The following is a 21,706-nucleotide window of genomic DNA, read 5'->3' as shown; positions in this document are numbered from 1 at the left end:
TAGTATTTTTAAGTCTGTTCAAGGTTTTGTGACCTCTTTTGACCCAGGATAACATTTCTTTCCTTAAACTTCATCAAGATAACAGTGCATCTCTATTCAGCAAAGCTCAGGGAAGGGAAGAAGTAAGGAAATGAGAGGCATTTGATTAGTTTTTATTTGGATAATTAAAAATTATTTGTTCCCCTCACAAACAAATTTCTGAAAATAAATCAATTTCTTATTTACCCATTGATGTTTTTAGCCACATTAGCCACGGTTACCAAAAGGAAGCAACCCAAGTATTCATCAATGGATAAATGGATAAACTAAATGTGTACACATGTGATAGATTAATCAAGTCGTTAAAAGGAATAAATTGCTGATACAATCTACAACATGGATGAACCTTGAAGACCTCTTGAATGAAATAAGCCAGATACAAAAGGACATATATTGTTTGATCTCACTTTAATGAAATAGTTAAAACATGCAAATTCATAGTCAGAAATTGGATGTTTATACTGAGTGATCTCCAGTTTTTATTTTAACATCCTTTTTTATTAACATCCTATCTCTGTTGTAAAACTACAAAACTGATAAAGGTTACCTGGGACAGGAGTGGAGAAAGGGGAGTTAATACTTAATTGGGTGCGGAGTTTCTGTTAGGAATGATGAAAAGTTTAGGCAATGGTTACTGTTGATGGTAGCACAGTATTGTGAATGTAATTAACATCATTGAATTTTGTGGTTAAAAGTGGTTAAAATGGGAAATTTTATGTGAATTTTACCACAAAAATTAAAAAACAGAACAAAACCATAGAACTGTACAACACTAAAAGTGAACCCTAATATAGACAGTGGTCTATAGATATTAGTGTAGTTATAAAAGATTGGTTCATCAGTTATAGCAAATGTGCCACACTAATGCAAAACTTAATAATAGATAAAACTGCAGGTAGAGATGTATGGGAACTCTGTTCTTTGTCCATGATTTTCTGTAAACCTAAAACTTCTCTAAAAATAAAAAGTTGTTAAAAGTAAATATCATCTGCATCTTTTTCATGCAATACTTTGTCACTATTATATTAGTGGGAAAATAATTGTAGGTATGCCAGACACTTAATTTGGTTATAAAAATTCGTCACAATAATAAATGCTAGTGTTTTCAAAATTTTCTTGTGACAGGATATATAGACTTATCAAAAAGAAGAGTTTCTCCAGAGGAAGCAATCAAATGTGAAGACAAATTCACCAAATCCAAAACTGTAAGTTGATTTTTTACAATCAGATTGGTATATAAGTATGAATGTTTAGTAAATAATGAGTATATATCTTTGCTGGCAAAAAAATTGAAAGACAAAACTTGTTTTCTTTAACTCTTAGAAATATTTCTTTAACTCTTAGAAATATTTCCAATTATGTGTTAAATGGAAAAATAATTTGAAGACTTAATTCAAAGAAATACAACTGCAGTGCTTAAATCTCATGGTGCTGCTACCTGATACATCATTTGTGCTCTAAGACTCTCTCTCAAATGAGGGGAAATACTGATTTTCCCAAATCAGTACTGAAAATTAGTGTTTTAAAGCCATATTAGGTTAATTTTTTTTTCATTTCTAAAGCTATTTATTGAAGTATGTCATTCATACATGAACATACCCAAACAATGAGTATATAGTAAAGTTGTGAATTTACAAAACCAACATGCATTAACATTATACAGGCTCCCATACATCACCCCACTACAGATGCCTTGCATTGTTGTGGAACATTTGTCACAAATTATGAAAGAGCATCTTCTGCGGCGGCTTGCTCGGTCGGTAGAGGTGGGGTCTGGCTGCGGACGAGGGGTCGGTCCAGCTCTGGACGAGGGGTCGGTCCCGCTTGGGACGAGGGGTCGGTCCCACCTGGGACGAGGGGTCGGTCCGGCAGCAGACGAGGGATCGGTCTCACAAGGGGTTGCGCGGTTCGGCTGACGGGGTCGCCCGGCGAAGCCGGCGACGAAGGGGTCGCCCGGAGAAGCAGGCGACGAACTGGGGACAAGGGAGGCCAGGCCCTTGTCGGGGGCTCTCAGGACTGGAGGGCGCACGGCAGAAGAACTACCGCGGAGACAAGGTAAACACGCAAGTCCACTTTATTGAGGGAGAGGCAACAGTTTTATAGGGGCTGGGGAAGGCTGATTGGTCGAAGCCACACCCTGTTCTGATTGGTTGCCGGCGAAAGGTCAGTGGGAGGTACTGGAGGGGGGAGGGGTGGTGATCAGGGATTGGCTGTTGCTGTTGCTGGGGGAAGGGGCAGGGTTTAGGGACTGGTGGCTGCTGTTGCTGGGGTGGAGGGCAGACTTGAGTTTCCCGCCCACGCCTGGCTGTTGCTGCTGTCGGGGGGGAGGGAAAAGGGCAGACTGGATTTTTCCGCCCACGCCTGGCTGTTGCTGCTGTCGGGGGAAGGGAAAAGGGCAGACTGGATTTTTCCGCCCTGCGCCTGCGCAGGGAGAAAGAAGAAGGGTGCCGCCCCACAGGCATCGTGTGGCGCCATCCGGGAGGAGGGGCGGCCGCGGAAGCATGGCTGCCGAGAAGGGGAGACCCGAGGGCACTCTGCGCCCATGCCGAGCTTCCTTCAGGGGTGGCGGTGAGTTTGACCAGCCACCCTATTATGGGGGCAGCAGCTTGGCCTACCGTGGCCGCTCTCCTGCCAGGCCAGCAAACCACACTTCAGCCCGAGGGGTGACCGCAATCTTCAAAGTATTACAACTAACTATAGTCCGTATCTTAAATTTTGTGTATTTTTCCCCAACTCACCTTAATATTTTTTGTTGTTGTTGTTCATAAACTATACAGTTGATCTAAAATGTACAATCAATGGCATTTGGAATAATCACCAAGTTGCGCATTTATCACTTCAATATTAGAGCATTTTCATTACTCAAAAAAAAAAAAAATACCCACTATCATCCTCATATTTAGTGTTACTAATTACAGATCCTATGATGAGCAGTCACCATTTCTATTCATTTCCAAACAGCTTTTTACCAATTCTGCACAGATTAAACCTCAGCTGTCCATTCTCTAACCACATCCTGTTCTCTGGTGACTTATATCCTAGCTATTACCTTCATAAATTTGCTCATTATGTTTAGTTCAGAAAAGCTAAATCATACAATATTTGTCCTTTTGTGCCTGGCTGGCTTCACTCAACATCCTCTAGATTCATCCACATTGTCTTTATGGTTCATGACTTCATTTCTTTTTCCAGTGTGTCATATTCCATCATGTGTATATATCACAGTTTGTTTATCCATTTGTTAGTGATGGACCCCTGGGTTGTTTCCATCTTTTGGCATTTATGAATAACATCACTGTGAACATTGGTGTGCAGATGTCTCTTTGTGTCACTGCTCAGTTCTTCTGGTATATACCTAGTAGTTGTATTGCCAGCTCGCATGGCAGATATATATCTAACTTGCTTAGGAACCAGCAATGGTTATACCATTCTTCATTCCAACCAACAGTGAATAAGTGTTCCTATCTCTCAGCATCCTCTCCAACACTTGTTTTCTGTTTTGTTAATAGTGCTCATTCTAATGGATATGAAATGATATTTCATTGTAGCTTTGGTTTGCATTTCCCTGATCACTAATGATGTTGAACATTTTTTCATGTTGTGTGGTTTTTTTGACATTTGTATTTCTTCTTTAGAAAAATGTTTTTCCCCCCCTCCCCCATAAAAGATTTATGATATTTATGTATTCTGCCCCCCTCGTTGTTTACCCTCTCTGTTTCTATTTGTTGTATACCCTCTGTGTCTACTTGACTTCTTTTTAGGAAGTACCAGGAACCAAACCCAGAATCTCCCATGTGGAGGAGGCACCCAATCACTTAAGGCACATCTGCTCCCTGCTTGTTGTGTCTCATCTTGCATCATCTCGTTGCATCACCTTGTGTTGGCTAGCTGTCTTGCTCGTCGTCTTTAAGAGGCACTGGAAACTGAACCTGGGACCTCCTCCCTACCCCCACCCCCACCGCCTTGTAGTAGGTGGGTGCCCAACTGCTTGAACCACATCCACATCAGTATTTTTGTTTGTTTTGTTTTTTTCCTTCATTTTCTTTTAAATGTTACATTAAAAAAATATGAGGTCCCCATATACTCCCTACTCCCCTCACCCCACTCCTCCCACATCAACAGCCATTTGCATCATCATGGCAACTGCACCTGGTGAATACATTTTGGAGCACTGCTGCACCACATGGGCAGTAGTCTACATTGTAGTCTACACTCTCCCCCAGTCCACCCATTGGGCCATGGCAGGACACACAATGTTCAGCATCTGTCCCTGCAGCACCACCCAGGACAACTTCAAATCCTGAAAATGCCCCCACATCATATCTCTCTTCTTCCCTCTCCCTACCATCAGCAGCTACCGTGGCCACTTTCTCCACATCAGTGCCACAATTTCTTCCATTACTAATCACAAAAGTTCCACAGCAGAACACCACTAAGTCCACTCTCATCCATATTCTATTCCTCCATCCTGTGGACCCTGGGATGGTTATGTCCAATCCCCCTCTACATCAAGATAGGGCTTAGATTCCACATGGATGATGGATGCAATTCTGCTTGCAGTTGTAGGTACTCTTGGCTTCTTGGTGTGGTTGTTGACTTTCTTCACCTCCCTATTAGCTGGCCAGGGTAAGTCTAATAAACCGGAGGATAGGAGTTGCAAGTCTGCTGAGGCTCAGGGCCTGACTATCACATGGACAGTCCAAAGATTCAGGTCTCCTGAGTATACACCAACCCCAATGCCAACCACAGGTCCGGTAAAAGTAACAGAAGAGGCATGTGTGGGAAGGTCATACCTGAGTCCAATTCCATCACGCTCAGGAACACAAACTCCATAGTAGGGCCAACTTACATGGCACTGAACTCGAGTCATCTGCCATGACCATAGAACCTGTAGGTCTCTCTAGCCCTCAGGAGAACCAGTACTTGGGTTTCTATCTACTTTGGCTGTCTCTGGTACCCTGCTGGGGTGTGCATAAGCATTACCCCTCCAATGACCTCCCTACACTTTTTTGGAGACTCATAGCCATATAAACTCATTTGTCCTTTCCATTTCCCCCTTTTATCCAAAGTCAAAAAGCAGTTTTTAACACCTGATATTACATGTAGGCTGAGATATTCTGCTGGTCTGATTTGACCCTTTTATTCAAGGTCTTTTTCTGGTTACATCATCAGCTGGTGCTTGGTAGTAATCCCTTGGTGCCCGGGAGACTCATCCCCGAGAGTCATGTCCCATGCTGGGGGGAAGGTAATGCATTTACATGCTGAGTTTGGCTTAGAGAATGGCCATGGTTGAGCACCATGGAGGCTCTCAGGAGGTAATTCTTAGGCACCCTACAGCTCTAGGCCTAGTTCATATTTCAGGCACACAAGCTTATAATTGTAGCCATCAGTATCAAGGGCTCATTGTTAGATCATCCCATCTTTATTGGTCTTTGCCATTGCACTTTGGGGATTATTGCTGTTCTATTGGGGAATATGATAGAGCTCCCCTGGCTAGGAACTCAGCACTCCCTCGGTTGTCGTTTTTAACTGAAACCAGTATCCGTTTTTTAATCAGGTCGTTTGTCTTGTTGCTATTGAGTTGTAGAATCTCTTTATATATCGTGGACATTAGACCCTTGTTGGATGTGATTGCCAAATATTTTCTCCATGAGTAGGCTGCCCTTTTACCCTCTTCACAGTCCTTTGAGGTGCAGAAGTATTTAATTTTGAGAAGGTCCCATTAATCTATTATTTCTTTTGTTGCTTTATGCTTTGGTTTAAAAGATCCCTATCTACTACAACATCTTGTAGATGTGTCCCTACATTATCTTCTAGAGGTTTTATGGTCCTGGCTTTTTTAGGTCTTTAATCTATTTTGAGTTGATTCTTGTATAGGGAATGAGATAGGGGTCCTCTTTTATTCTTTTTATTATGGATATCCAGTTCTCCTGACACCATTTGTTGAAGAGACTCTTCTGTCTCAGAAAAGTAGGCTTGGTAGGCTTATCAAAAATCAATTGCCCATAGAGATAAGGGTCTTTGGCTGACTCTCAGTTTGATTCCATTGATCATTGTGTCTCTTTTTTTGCCAATACCATGCTCTTTACAGCATTGTAGTTTTACAGTATGCTTCAAGGTCAGGAGGCATGAGTCTTCTGACTTTTCCTTTTAGAATGTGTCTGGCTATTTGGGACCTCTTTCCCTTCTAAATAAATCTGATAATTGACCTTTCCATTTCTGTAAAGTGGGCTGTAGGACAATTTGCTGAATAAAGAATTCTCAGCTAGCAATTTTTCTCTTTTGGTATCCTAATTATACCAAACCACTGCCTTCTCACCTCCATGGTTTCTGATGAGAAATTCACACTGTCTTACTTAGTGTCCCTTTATGTGATGGTTTGTTTCTCCCTTGCTGCTCCCAGAATTTTTTATCTTTGACTTTTGACATTCTGAGCAGTATGTGTCTTGGAATAAGTGTATTCATGTTTATTCTGATTGGGGTATACTAGGCTTCATGGACATATAAATTCATTTCTTTCATAAGAGTTGGAAAATTTTCAGCTATTATTTCCTCAAATATGCTTTCTACCCCTTTTACTTTCTCTTCTCCTTCTGGAACTCCCATGACATACATGCTGTACTTCACATTATCATTCAACTCTCTGAGCCCCCGCTCAATTTTCTCCATTCTTTTCTCTCTCTGTTCTCTTTTTATTTTCAGTTCTTTTCTTCCATGAGTTTGTATCTGCTGTTGGGTGCCTCTTTTTTTTTTTTTTTAAAGATTTTTTTTTTATTTCTCTTCCCTTCCCCTTCCTCCCTCCCCCTCCCCCCCTCCCCCATTTTCTGTTCTCTGTGTCCATTTGCTGTGTGTTCTTCCTGTGTCCACTTGCATTCTTGTCAGCGGCACTGGGAATATGTGTCTCTTTTTGTTGTGTCATCTTGCTGTGTCATCCTGGGCAGGTGGTGCTTTTTTCGCATGGGGTGGCTCTCCATGCAGGCGCATTCCTTGTGCATGGGGCCCTCCCTAGGCTGGGAACACTCATATGTGGCACTGCACTCCTTGAGCGCATCAGCCTTACGCATGGGCCAGCTCACCACACGGGTCAGGAGGCCCTGGATTTGAACCCCAGACCTCCCATATGGTAGGCGGACACTATCAGTTGAGCCAAATCTGCTTCCCTCTGTTGTATTTTTAATCTCACTTTTTGTGTCTTTCATTCACATAAGCTCTGTTATTTTTCTATCCAAGATTTCAAATTTTTCTTTGTGCTCACCTAGTATCTTCTTAATGTCTTTTATTTCTTTAGCCAAGTTGTCCTTGTATAAACCTCATTGATTAGTTGTTGGTTTTGTTTTTTTTTTTAAGATTTTTTTATTTTCCCCCCTTCCCCTCCTCCCGCCCTGCTGTTTTTGCTGTCTGTGTTGTCTTCTCTTCTCATTTTCTCTCCTCTAGAATTCACCAAGATTCGATGCTGGAGACCTCTAATGGGGAGAGAGGTTCCCTGTCAATTGCGCCACCTCAGTTCCTGGTTTCGCTGTGCTTCACCTTGGCTCTCCCTTTGTCTCTCTTTTGATGCGTCATCATCTTGCTGCAGGACTCACTTGCACGGGGCACTGGCTCACCACGCAGGCTCTCACCTGGGCACTGGCTTGCTGCACAGACATGCTTTCTCTTCTTCTTTTTCAACAGGAGGCCCCAGGGATCAAACCCAGGTCCTCCCATATGGTAGGCGGAAGCTCTATCAATTGAGCCACATCCGCTTTCCAATTAGTTATTTTAAGTCTGTGTCTCATCAGGAACTTTGATTTTTTTTCTTTACCTGAGTCATATTTTCCTTTTTCTTAATATGGCTTACAATTTTTTGCGGATGATGAATTTTTTAATGATTCTGATGCTAAGTTTACTCTGATGTTTAGTTTCTCTCTTGCCTAGGAATTTACTGTTAAAAAGCTGTTCTTTGACTCTTGGTTCAACTTGTTCTAGGTATTTAGAATTGCCCCTGTTTAACTGCTTAAACCAGGGTGTTAAAGACCCAGTAATGGGTTGCAGGCCAGTGCTTTGGAGAGGCAGGCAGTAAAGGCACCTGGCTTCTTTTTATTATGTATGTATGTATGGAGTTTGTATGTATTTATCCCTTCTTTTCCTGTACTTTTCTGGTCTGGCAAGCAGGTTGCACTCAGGCAGACCTGTCTGCTCAGACTCCAGGTACTAGGGGGGAAGTATTCAGGGTAACTGTGTGGCGCAGAAGCAGTGTCTTCAGGGCAGGCCCGGCCTCACAAACAAACTTTTCAGAAGCTTTCTCCTCCGTGGGCCAGCCACACCTCCTCGCCTCTCTCTCCCCAGCATCAGTCAGGGGCAGTAGGGAGGCTGTTGGAGAAGGCACATTATCTTTAGCTCCCTGCTGACTTTCAGGGCAAGCAGTGTCACAGCCCCACCCAGACTGGAATCGTGAGACCCCCTCCAATGCAGCAGACCAAGTTGACGGACCAAAATTTGAATTTGCTGTAGGCTGTGTCCTCCCTCTCCCCTTTCTCCGGGAAGAGGACCCCAGCAACCCCTCAGTCAATAGCCACTGCGGTCCCCATGAGGCTGTCAGCTTCAAAGGGGGGGAGGGTGGGTGCCAGCAGCTACTCCTGCAGCGTTACTCGTGGGATTTTTCAGCCAGCTGAGAGTCCTTTCCTTTACCCTCTTTCTTCTGAGTGGTGTCTCACCTTCCCCTGGTATCCTGAGCCCCAGAGCAGACCTGCAGACAGTCTCTGCCTGTTCTCTACTGTTTATTCTGGAAGAGAAGCCTAGTTTAATTTTTTATTGGTGATAACAGCTGATTTGGCTTATATCTGAGTGAGATATCATAACAGTAGCTGTTGATTTTCAACCTTGCTCTGGGGTAAAAGCTATATCAATATGTATGTTAAGAATAAGCAGGTACTGAGTGAAGGTTTGTAAAATGTCTTTGAATCCAGGAAACAGGGCAGGACCTATTACTAGTTTTTTTTTTTTCACTAATTTGTAAAGTTGAGTTACTTCTTTTTCTTAGTATTTTTCTATAATTTTCTGCCATTTATCATCCATAATAAGCACTAATAAAGCATAACAGCTGTTTCTTCACCTTTCTTCTGTCTTGTGTCTCTCTTCTCTCAGGTCCCATTTAAATAATCCTTCAATCCTAGAATCTTGGTTATTAATTGCATTAATTCTATTGTTTCTGTTTTCTTTGTCCTTTTCTGTTGTTTTTTGTTCTCTTCTTCTATGTGTATTCCTGTACTCAAGGTTAAATGCCAAGAAAACAATATTGAAGTGATTAGATTTTTAAAATATATCTAAATCCCAGTAATAGAATAAAGATCTGAAGGCCAAGAGACCATTACCCAAATCTGTTCCATTGCTGTATTGGTATATCATATCACTGAAGTGTGCTTTACACATTTGAAAACACTATCAGTAAAAGTCGCTTTTTAATAAATTCTAGAACCTTGCTAGTCAAAATATCAGGAGAAGAGACTTGAAAAATGAAATAATGTTAAATTAATACTTTTCCCCACTCAATTTTCATGTATAACGAACATGAAAACCCCTCTTATACTCTTTTTCTTCTCTAAGCCCTTGATTATTTTTAGGGGGTTAGAAAAAGTGGCAGGGACTGGGGGGAAGTTGCAGGTAGGATTGAGAGATAATTATTAAATGGTAACAGGAAAAGAAATTTTGAAATCTCAATTCTGGAGTAATTAATACATTTATGTATATGTATAAATATATAATGTGCAGTTATATATGTTTGATATTTGCATGAGCTCCCTATAATAAGGGGAGATGCTAGTATTACTTTTCAAATGAGGAAAGTTCAGAGAGCTTCATTTATCCCAGAGTCAGGACGTGACCCAGGTGTTCGGACCCTAAACTGGGTGCTGTTGCTACTTGTTTAATCCACTTGTGTTAATTATGGGAAAGTGAATATCTTCACAGAGAAAGAATTTTTTTGCTAGGATCTTTCCTTATCAAGGAATTACTGTAATCAATGCAATTAAAGGGTTTTTTAATAAACTATAAAAATGTAAATATCTATTTTTTATATACCTCTTTATATATATATATATTTTTTTTAAATTAGGTTGTGAACTTTTACAAAACAATCGTGCACGTGTGTGGAATTCACATACAGAACCCCTCCACCAAGACACTACATTGTTGTGGAACATTTCTTATAGATTATTAGATAATATCATCAGACTAGATCTCTTATCTTTGAATTCATTTTGTTTCTAGGTTTACAGCATTCTTCGTCATGTTGCTGAAGTGTTAGAATACACGAAGGACGAGCAGCTGGAGAGCCTGTTCCAGAGGACTGCCTGGGTCTTCGATGACAAGTACAAGAGACCTGGATACGGTGCCTATGATGCATTTAAGCATGCGGTCTCGTAAGAACACCTTTTTGACTCTGCTTCTACCTTGATATCACAGCTTTTGGGTCTAGCACACAGGTTTAGAGCTAGATAGTAGCACAACTTCTATATAATCCTTACCAATGTAGATTAGGCTATTTCTGTTTAAAAGCCATGATCTGGTCCAGTCCTGTATGGCCAGAACTATATGTCTCATCACACACTATTCCCTTACATTTCCCTTCTCAACTAGTTTTGTTATTGTCCTAGGTAACTTCAGGACCATTGTAGATGCCATAAACTCGGGTCTTTCCAGCTCTCACATAGTTAGTCCTGTTCTGTGTCATCTTAATTCTTACTTTAAACCTTTTTTTCTTCCTGTCTTTTGCACTCTCCTGCCTTCTCTTTTTTAGTCCAGCATAGACAGACTATAGTCCATCATTTGAACAACTTCCTTGCCAATATCATGAGCTTTTACCCTGTTTTTCCTTCTCTCGCATTCTTCCATCGATCAATAGTCCTACCTTCTCTACACTTGTAGACTGCTGAGTGCTGCTAGAAAAAGTCACGGTCCTACCGGTTGGTGCCACTGCTTATTCAGCTGGACCTTCACTGCTGCCCCACATTCTCTCTGTTCCTGGTAATTTCTTCCTCCCATTCTTCTAGTGGGTATTTTAGAGCTTCTCCACACTCTTTTGAGATGTCCCCTCTACCCCTCTTCCTCACTCTCCAGCTGGTACTCTCACTGCATATTTTATAAAGAAAATAAAAGCCTTTGCACAAGACCTCATCTACTTCCTTCTACCATCAGCAAACTTTTCTCCATCCCACCCATCATTTTCCACTGCACTTTTGTCACACTGGAATCCTTTACCTCTCCTGCTCTAAAACGAATCCCACTTGTGCCCGGGTACTGTTCAGGGATCTCTTTCCACACTTTACTTCCTCTTTTGGGTCTTCAGTCTTTCCCTTAATTGTTTTATTCCATCAGTGTTCTACTTTGTCCTCTTTATACTAACAGACTTCTCAATCTTCCATCTACTTTCCCCTCTAATAAGCATATCCTCTGCTTTAACAGACTCCTTCAGTTCTCTTCACTCACTTTTTCTGCTTTTCATCTCCCATTCTTTTCTAATGTTATTGCCTTACAAGTCTCCTCTCCACTACATTGAGATTACTTCCCAACTCTTGGGCTGCCACAAGATAGTGGCCCCCTCAGCCCTCAGAGTGGCCAGATGGGACCTGGCACTATCAGAGCTCCCAGTAAGCAGCCTCATCTGAAGCTCCGAATCCCTTCCAGTTTATCCCTGTATGACTATAATATATATGCATATATATTTGGGAAGGTGGCAACAATAATAATAGCTAACAGTCATAATTTTCACCAAAACTCAATGGTATGAGTACTATTGTTATGCCTATCTTAGAGATGTAGAAATTGAGGCAGAGAAAGGTTAAATAATGTGTCCAAGGTTACAGAGCTAGTAAATGATAGAGCCAGTAAGTACTGCTTTATATTTCTAACTGCCCTCCCTGACTTCAGTCCCATATTCCTCAGTCAGTACATTTCTTAACTTACTGTCATCATCTCACTCTCACATACATTGCTACCTTTCATTTCTAGCACCCCTCTGTCATTGCTAAGCTTTGGTATATATATTCCCTTTCCCTGTAACCCTCTTTTCTTGCCTCATCACTCATGTAGCCACTTTCTAGATTTAACTCATGTAGCTCTTTACCACATGTTCATCATAGGTTATTTTTCTTTTAATTAAATAAATTTCTGAGATAGTTGAAAACAACATTTTACCTCTCCCAGCCACTCATCAGTGGTAACCACTGTTCTGAAGTGTGTGTCATCATTTATGTTTTTGTGGTTTTATTACATAAGTTTATTCATAATGTATACATTCAAGCATTTTTTACATTTAAAATATATTTTCATTGTATACTGTAGCTTGCTTTTTTGTTTTGTTTTGTTTTTGAGGTACTGGGGGCTGGGGATTGAACCTGAGACCTCTTATTTGGGAAGCTGGTGCTCAACAACTGAGCCCCATCAGCTCCCCTGAGTTGCTTTTTGTTTGTTTGTTTTTCTGTTTGTTTTGCTTGTTTATTTTTTCAGGAGGCACTGTGAACCGAACCAGGGACCTCCCTTGTGGGAGGTGGATGCTTAACTGCTTAAGCCATATCTGCTCCCTATAGCTTGCATTTTCACTCAGCTGTTGTTGAGCAGAATTTCTTCAAACCGATAGCTGTATATATACGCACTTCATATTCATTTCTATGTAGCATTTCACTGTGAGAACATGCTTATTTATGTTTCCCTGTTGATAGATATTTAGGTAACTTCTCCCTTTCATTTTTCAAACAATACTGTGGTGACTATCACATGTATGTCTCTGTGTGTATATGTTTTGAGAATTTCCAAGATATGTGTATACTTAGGAGTAGAATTGTTGGGTCATAGGATTATATGCATCTTTAAATTTACTTGGTTTTGCCAAATTAGTCTCCAGATTTGTGCTACAGTTTATACTTCCTCTAGCAATTGTATGATTGTTCATGTTTCCCTACATCCTCACCAACGTTTGATATATATCTTAGATTTTTTCCTTTTGCTAATCTGATGGATATGAAATGGTATTTTGTTTTGATTTGCATTTTTTTTATTATTAGTGAAAGGTTAACAACTTTTTGCATGCTTATTGACTGTACTTCCACAAAATATCTGTTCATCTAATATGCTCATTTTCTATTGGTTGTCTTCTTGTTGCTTTGTAAGCAGTATTGAATGAATGTTGCCATCATCCAAATTCTTTCACTCTTCATTCCTTAACTAGACCCCATGCTTTTTAAGCCTGTCATGTCATTCCTTTTTTATACATCATAACTTTCTTCTTCTTTTTTTTTTTTTTAGATTTATTTCTCTCCCTTTCCCCGCGCCACCCCCTCCGACTCCCCCCCAGTGTCTGCTTTCTGTGTCCACTTGCTGTGTGTTCTTCTGTGACAGCATCTATCCTTATCAGCGGCACCGGGAATCTGTGTTTCTTTTTGTTGCGTCATCTTGTATCAGCTCTTCATGTGTGCGGCGCCATTCTTGGGCCGGCTGCACTTTCTTTTGTGCTGGGTGGCTCTGCTTACGGGGCGCACTCCTTGCAAGGGATCTCCCCCTATGCAAGGGATGCCCCTGCCTGGTACGGCACTCCTTGCACGCGTCAGCACTATGCATGAGCCAGCTCCACACGTGTCAAGGAGGCCCGGTGTTTGAACCGTGGACCTCCCATGTGGTAGGTGGATGCCCTATCCATTGGGCCAAGTCCGCTTTCCCCATAACTTTTTTTTTTTTTTAAGATTATTTATTTCTTTCTCTCCCCTCCCCCCCCCCCACTCCGGTTGTCTGTTCTCTGTGTCTATTTGCTTCGTCTTCTTTGTCTGCTTCTGTTGTTGTCCACGGCACAGGAATCTGTGTCTCTTTTTGCTGCGTCATCTTGTTGTGTCAGCTTTCCGTGTGTGCGGCACCATTCCTGGGCAGGCTGCACTTTCTTTTGTGCTGAGTGGCTCTCCTTATGGGGCGCACTCCTTGCACATGGGGCTCCCCTATGCTGGGACACCCCTGCATGGCAGGGCACTCCTTGCGTGCATCAGCACTGTGCATGGGCCAGCTGCACATGGGTCAAGGAGGCCTAGGGTTTGAACCACGTACCTCCCATGAGGTAGATGGACGCCCTAACCACTGGGCCAAGTCTGCCACCCCCATAACTTTCTTTTAACAGTTCTTCCCTTGCTTGTTAATGCTCTGCCATTCTTTTAGTCATTATTTCATTTTTGTTTGTTTGTTTAGCAAACATGACTGCATTGTACTGTGCTGAGAATACAAAACAATACTGAGGCTCTTAGGAGGGTCAGATGAAACAACCATTTCTCCAAGAAACCCTTCCTGATTCCACTAACTGGAAGTGATCCCTTCTTGTTCTGACTCCCATGGATGCACTTTACATTTATAAATTTTTCAGTGCTTTTGTTCTTTTATAGCTAGATTATAAGTTTCTTGAAGCAAAGGTTGATATTTACATGAAAATGCTTAATTATAATGGAATGTCAGAAGTACTAGGAGGCTTTTTTTGTTTTTTTTGTGTTTTTTTTTTTGAGGTACTGGGATCAGGGATTGAACCTAGGACCTTGTATGTGGGAGGCCAGCTCTCAACCACTGAGCCGCATTGGCTCCCCTGAGTTGGTTTTTCTTTTTGTTTGATTGTTGTTTGTTCTTAGGAGGCACTGGGGAACAAATCTGGGGCCTCCTATGTGGGAAGTAGGCAATCAACTGCTTGAGCCACATCTGCTAACCTCTAGGGGGCATTTTAAATTGCTCGTGTTAGCCATATCTCTCAAATTTTTCTTTTAATAATAACCAACTGAGTGCTTTCTATTTGTCAAGTGCAAAGCTCAGATTGGAACTTTAATTCTGACCCTAAAGCCCGTGCTCTTGGCTATTATTTCGTGGTAATATGTTTGGTTTCACAGTTATCAGTAATATAACCTTGCTCTTTTGTTGGTTTGTTTGTATTCTTTTAAATTAGAGACCCATCTATTTTGGATAGTTTAGATTTGAATGAAGATGAACGGGAAGTACTCATTAACAATATTAATAGGCGTTTGACGCCACAAGCTGTCAAAATTCGAGCAGGTAAATATTAATATTTTAAATATTTTGCATGCACAAAAAAAGCTGTTAAATAAGGAGCTTACTAAAGAATATACTCTTCTATCAACATCTGTAAATTTTTCTAAGTGTCTATTTGTTATAACAAGTAAAGTATAAATTATTTTGCTACTGCCAAATCAGCATAAAATGTATATGTTAACATAAGTGAGACAGTCATGTGTGAATTAAGGTAGCCCTTTTTTTTTTTTAAAGGGAGCAGTTATTTTGTTTCCAAATATTCCAACAGTATGCAGTACCCTCCCATGTCTTTCCAATACCCACTATTTATAGTTTGAAATACATTCTTTCAGACATTTTTTCCTATATACGTAAGCTGTAGCTGGATATATGTGTAAATATATTCACATGTAAGTTTTTTGTTTTTACGAAGGTAGGATCATACACAGAATTTTTTACCAGCTAGTTTTTTCAACCTGTCATATCATGGGTACCCACCCCACAGAGCATAAGAATCTCTCATTCTATTTAATAGCTGGGTAGTATTCTATAGAACAGATGAGCCTTAATATAAACCAGTCCTTTGTTTGTTCATAAATGATGAACATTTATGTTGTGCTGTGATTTTCACTATTGAAAAAAATACTGCAAATTAAAACCCTTCACATACATATTTAACTCATTTATACAAGTGTTCTATAAGGTAAATTCATAAAAGTAAAATTGAATTCCTGGATCACAGGATATACATAATAGATGGGATAGACCGTAATTGTTCTAAACAATTTGCGGTTATTGTTTCATTCAGATTGCTATCTCCATTTAACAAATAAGGGGCTGAGGCAGAGAGAGGTTAGAATTGGGAGTTTAGCCCAAGCCATCTACACCAGTCTCTCTGCTGGGTTTCATGGCCACAATTTAAGGTATTTGTTAAATTTCTGTCTTTTGTAGTTTTATCATTGGGTGGCTTGATGTAGATGAAAAGATAAAATTTTATAACATACTCAGATTTTTTAAATTATGAAAGTAATTAACTGGGATTGTTTTCTAATTGAAGGGGGGTGATAAAAGCTTTCATAAGTATTTGATTACTAGTGTATCCGTCACATCTCTGATTTATATTTTCAACTTTTAACTTCTGATTTTTGGGTTTTTATAATTTTAGATATTGAAGTGGCTTGTTATGGTTATGAAGGCATTGATGCTGTAAAAGAAGCCCTGAGAGCAGGTTTGAATTGTTCCACAGAAAGTATGCCCATCAAGGTGAGTAGTCAGTTTCCTCCCTCCCTGCTGAAGTATCCACCCAAACCAAATCAGAAGCTTGTTTGTTTTTTATGATGTTTCCAAACAGAGGTACTTTTGCTCTTAAAATGAAACAGTGGTTCTTGGTGACATTTCTAGGGGATGTTTGCAATTACCTGTAGGCTTGTTATTGGTGTTACTGCTACTGCAGTCACAGTGGATGGGGATTCCCAATGGCATTTAGCACCAGAGGGCCAACGAAGCTAAACCTCTTATACGGTAGAGTTGCTACCCCTAAAATGCTCACAGCATCATGAGACAGGTAATATTCTCTCATCCACACTCAGTACTTCTAGGGGTCTTGGTCTGAAACTTTCATTAGTGATAAAATAAACTGGTTGATTGCTATTCAGAATCTCGTAGAAGGATTTCTTCAATTAATATAGCTTAGAACCAAATAGGAATTTTGTTTGTTTTATAGACAAATTATCTGTTATGCTGATAATGACTATAGTTTGGCCATCATAGGACACCCAGAAGTCATAACAGTATTACAGTAAACTGTTATTACTACTGGACTAGATCACTGTGCCATTTAGATTTCACTGCATTAACAAACCACCCCAAATTGCTGACCTACAGAATTGGGAGTAAAGTTTCGGAATGACATATTAATGCAGCAAATTAACAGTTCTCAAACATTCTAATAGTTGTGTGTTCTGTACATACCCTCATAATAAATTTTTGCCTTTCTTCCTTAGATTAATCTAATAGCTCCTCCTCGGTATGTGATGACTACAACAACCCTGGAGAGAACGGAAGGTCTCTCTGTCCTCAATCAAGCTATGGCTGTTATCAAAGAAAAGATTGAGGAAAAGAGGGGTGTCTTCAATGTTCAAATGGAGGTATGATCACTACTTTCTTTTTGCCTTGTTCTTAAGGTTTTTAAGAAATTTAAGTCCTCTAAATGATTTGCATTCTGAATACCTAGTAACTGCCTTTTTTTCCTGAGATTTATTTATTTATTTCTCTCCCATTCCCACCCCCTACCCCCACGCCCCGGTTGTCTGTTCTCTGTGTCTGTTTGCTGCGTTGTCTTCTTTGTCTGCTTCTATTGTTGTGAGCAGCACGGGAATCTGTGTTTCTTTTTGTTGCGTCGTCTTCTCGTGTCAGCACTCCATGTGGGCAGCACCATTCTTAGGCAGGCTGCACTTTCTTTCGCACTGGGCAGCTCTCCTTATGGGGCGCACTCCTTGTGCATGGGGCTCCCCTACGCCAGGGACACCCCTGTGTGGCAGGGCACTTCCTGTGCACATCAGCACTGCGCATGAGTCAGCTCCACAAGGGTCAAGGAGGCCTGGGGTTTAAACCGTGGACCTCCCATGTGATAGACGGACGCCCTAACCACTGGGCCAAGTCCGCTTCCCGTAACTGCCTTTTAAAACATCAGATACCTTTAGTGTTAACTCTTTAAAGCGTAAAGTATTCATTGATTCAGAGGGTTCCTAAAAGAATTTTCTATAGGTAAATAAGAACTATCAGTACTGGAATGTTCATATCATAGGATGATTGTTCAGCACAGTGGTCACTGATAATGTTGTCTGTCTTTTCCCCAAAAACCAAAAAAAAAAACCCAGACAAAAATAAGTAGTTATTGTCTGAATTTGAATATGGAATGCTTTTAAAATTTGATCTCAGACAAAAGGAGTCTCCTCTTTTTTCCTCATTGCAGTAAGAAAAAAACCTAATTTCTGTGTGTGTGTGTGTGTTTGTATAAAATGATTCCCTCTTTGAAAAGGAATGGAACGATTTATTTTGACCCAAAAAGATGCATTTTTTAATAGGACCATCTATCTACCTGTGGGCTTGAAAGTTACAGCAACTGAGACTATTTTCATATATTTTCAGTATCAGCTTGTAAAGATGACAGAAAATAGTATTGTTTTAACACACATGTATTTCCTTTTTTCTGTATTGTCTTCTCAGACCTTTCTTCCATTAACTTATGGAAATTACTTGAGATCTGCCAACACTCAAAAGTGAACAGATATGGCAGTGTTAGGAAGAAAAGTGGTTAAAAGTTAAAATACAGGGCAATAATAGTATTGACATTAAATTTGTTTACTATTTAACTACTTCAGTTTGAAATTATGCCTCTTTTTCCACAGCCCAAAGTGGTCACAGATACAGATGAAACCGAACTTGCAAGACAACTGGAGAGGCTTGAGAGAGAAAATGCAGAAGTGGATGGAGATGATGATGCAGAAGAAATGGAAGTCAAAGCTGAAGATTAACTTTGTGGGAAACAGAGTCCAATTTAAGAACATAAAGCAGCCCTTCCTGGCTGTATAACCCTAGACTTGAAAGTTTTCCAGTATTGAAAACTTCAAAGTGAATATTTTTTATTTCCAAGTATTTAAATATTCCGACAGACCTTAAAGTGAAATGCCCTCCTGAATATCAGCTGTTCCACACAGTAGCTCCAACAGATTGAGCACTTTTTAAGGGAGTGGCCTGATTTCACTAGAGACAAATCTTTAAGCTAAGAACAGTCATAAAATCTGGCCTGTGATTTCCATTTCTCATGTCTCCAACTTGCACCCTTTGTAGTTCAAGTGCCTCTGTGCAATTTACCAGAGGCACCCACAGCAAACAATTCCAATCTTTCTATATAAAATGTATTCAAGCAAAAATTAAATAAATTTCTGGGATATTTAACTGTAGGCTTCTTCCTTCTTGTCACCATTTAAAGCATTCGAAATATTAAGACCCTAATTATCTTCATTTTAGTCTGGAAGTAGAAACATAAGAACAGATGAACAAAAGATCTTATACAGCAGGTCCTTTCAAAAAGAGAGCTTAGAGAATATAATTTTAACAGCAAGCAAAGTTAGCCCTTGGGGGGGGATCCTTAAAATACAATTAAAGAATTACTTTGATTGTGTGCCTTTTATGTTTTTGATGGCATGTGGTATGAGGGAGAATGTATCACAATGGTTCTTACTGGTATACTTAAGCTATTTGCCTTGATTTTGTAAGTCAGAGTGGTAAAAGATACTGCTTTGATTATATTCAGTCTCATCGCCCAACTTCTGAATTTTTTTCCATTAAAATATCCACTAGCTGCCACCAAAAGCTTCTGTTTTCTTATAACAGAAGAAATACCTTTTAAAAATAGTTGGAGCAATTTTTCTACATTTTTAACATTTTTATCTTCAAGAACTAATTATTGATGTATGTACAAAATAAGTTTTATAACACATTGTTTGAAGTTACAGCTGCAGTAATCAGCATAGAAAATCTTGAGTTGCTTTGGTCTGTTTGCCTTCATGAATTCAATCTCAAGATATTTGAGTACTACATATATTTAACTTTATTAATTATCCTTAGGAATAGTTGTGAAAATATTTAGAAAATTAAATCTAACCCACCCTAGTAAATCCAGATCTAGATTTAACTCAATATTAGAGCAATATGAGTTATGTTAGGAGATAGTTTGTGCTATTTATGAAAGTTTGTCTCTGTTTAGTTAAGCAGCCCGTAAAGTCCAGAAATCTAACTTCAAATGGCTGGTTTCCAAGGGAGAGCCCTGATAGATAGCTAGCATGTTACATCAGGAATATTTAGAAGAGAGTCTTGATATAGGCGAGATGTGATCTGTAACTTGAACACATTTTCACTTCTATCTTCTTAGGCATCAAAATACAAGTTTATAAAGCTCACAGTATCAAGAATGTCAGAATATATAATAGGTGCTCCTTAAATGTTTGCTATAGGCAGGGAATTGATTTTTTTTTTTCGTACTGAATTTTTGTCTACTTGAGAAGCTGCCCTTGAAAAATACCAGTGGCCTCCATGGTGAGTGATTTTTATTCTATGCATCCTTTGCTCAGTTCCACAATTTTGCAGATGCATGCAAAGATCATGCCAGAGAAAGATCAACAACCTTACTGAGATAATAGGGAGAAAATAAACTAAACTTAAAGCATAAGTATACCCTGCTGACCTAAAAGTATCACTTTCAAATGTTTAGACAAGATAAACATCAGCTCAGAGTAACCTAAGGAGCAATACTGATACAATTGAACAGCTTATCCAAATTTTGGGACTCTTTCCCCTTAAAAAGCCTCTTCATTAAAAATGTTGACAATTTCACCTACTTTGTCCTTGATCAAGATCAAGTGGTTATCAGTTCAACTGAAAATTTAGCTATAGCTTGGCTCTCATTTATGTATGAACAATTGAAAAAACAATTCTTTTAAGTAGCCAGGAGGACATTTGAACATTTGAGACATTTTTCATAACAGTTTTGTAACAAAACAAGGCAAACTAATACGTGGATAATGTTCACTCATAGTGGGAGTATGCAGAGATGTGCAAAGCACTGTATCAGGCTAAGCAGTATAGTTATTACTCAGTTGCCATACTTAGAAACATTCTTGGCCTAACTACTGTTAAACCAAGAAGAATTAACAGGGATTTTTAAAAATTCAAGTGTCAGTATCTTGCCAAGACTTGTTTACTGATTTGGCTCAAGATGAGTGTCATCTACTTTTCAGCACAGGAAGATCCTTTTATCTCCTGTACAAAGCAATTGTGCTACTTTAAAGGCAGAAAGCCATTAAACCAAATGCAGTTTTTGGGTTTGTTTTGTTTTTTTGGTTTTTGTTTAATTCAGGTAAATACCTGTTGAAATTCAAAAAGCAATAAAGAAATAACAGTAGACTTTCCAGGGACATTAGAGCTTGGGACATTAGAGCCAAATGGAAAATGGTGCTTTAAAAGATGGTCTCTTAAAAGTACAGAATAAAATAAAACCTCATTAGCTTGGGATTTCTGATCATTCAGGTCAGATAATTCTAAAGATTAAAAGGAGAAAGCTCAAACTCAAGAGGACAAATTTTTACTTAAGCACTTTAGAAGAAACCACGCCCCTTAAATATGAGTTCTGTATATTACTCATTAAGCAAAATCCAGGCACTTGTTCTTGGCCAAAATGCTGGCAATAGTTTGTGCCAGATACTGTATAAACTTGAAAGTAATAAAAATGTTCCTTAAAAATACTGTATGTCACAGACTTTTCACTACTTCAGATTAACTTCCTAACTAGTACAATTTCTTGGTACCTGTTTGTCTCAGTCAATGTTCATTTTTAAACCAAAATTTCATACCTTGATTTTTGTTTTCCCATTTACATCTTTCTCTGTCCTTTCATCTAAATTTAGCAGCTCCTGTTCTGCTTCTCTTTCTGAATGCTCATGTCTCATAGAATACCTGTAATTTTACTATTTCTGTGTGTGACTCATCTCCAAGTGAGTCTGTGACTTCTTTTCTGCAATGCATAATATAAGCAGTTTTCTTTTTCAAAGCAAAATAATATTCTCTATTCAAGGTTTTGCCACTA

General features: G+C 39.6%; 1 protein-coding gene across 1 annotated transcript in view; it reads left to right on the top strand.

Moving 5' to 3' along the window:
- Nucleotides 1–21,363, top strand: part of EIF2S1 (eukaryotic translation initiation factor 2 subunit alpha) — a 35,829-nt gene extending 14,466 nt beyond the window's left edge. The window contains exons 3-8 of the mRNA XM_058293240.1: nucleotides 1,165–1,244; nucleotides 10,285–10,436; nucleotides 14,978–15,084; nucleotides 16,226–16,323; nucleotides 17,064–17,207; nucleotides 18,471–21,363. Of these exons, the coding sequence (XP_058149223.1) occupies nucleotides 1,165–1,244; nucleotides 10,285–10,436; nucleotides 14,978–15,084; nucleotides 16,226–16,323; nucleotides 17,064–17,207; nucleotides 18,471–18,596 (707 nt within the window). The 3' untranslated portion in view covers nucleotides 18,597–21,363. The remainder of the gene's footprint in view (nucleotides 1–1,164; nucleotides 1,245–10,284; nucleotides 10,437–14,977; nucleotides 15,085–16,225; nucleotides 16,324–17,063; nucleotides 17,208–18,470) is intronic.
- The last annotated feature ends 343 nt before the right edge of the window (nucleotides 21,364–21,706 follow it).

This window comes from Dasypus novemcinctus, chromosome 3, assembly GCF_030445035.2.
Source record: "Dasypus novemcinctus isolate mDasNov1 chromosome 3, mDasNov1.1.hap2, whole genome shotgun sequence".
In the NCBI taxonomy this organism is placed as follows: domain Eukaryota; kingdom Metazoa; phylum Chordata; class Mammalia; order Cingulata; family Dasypodidae; genus Dasypus; species Dasypus novemcinctus.
Note: the sequence above shows the minus strand (reverse complement) of the source record. Positions and strands in the feature narration are given on the sequence as shown.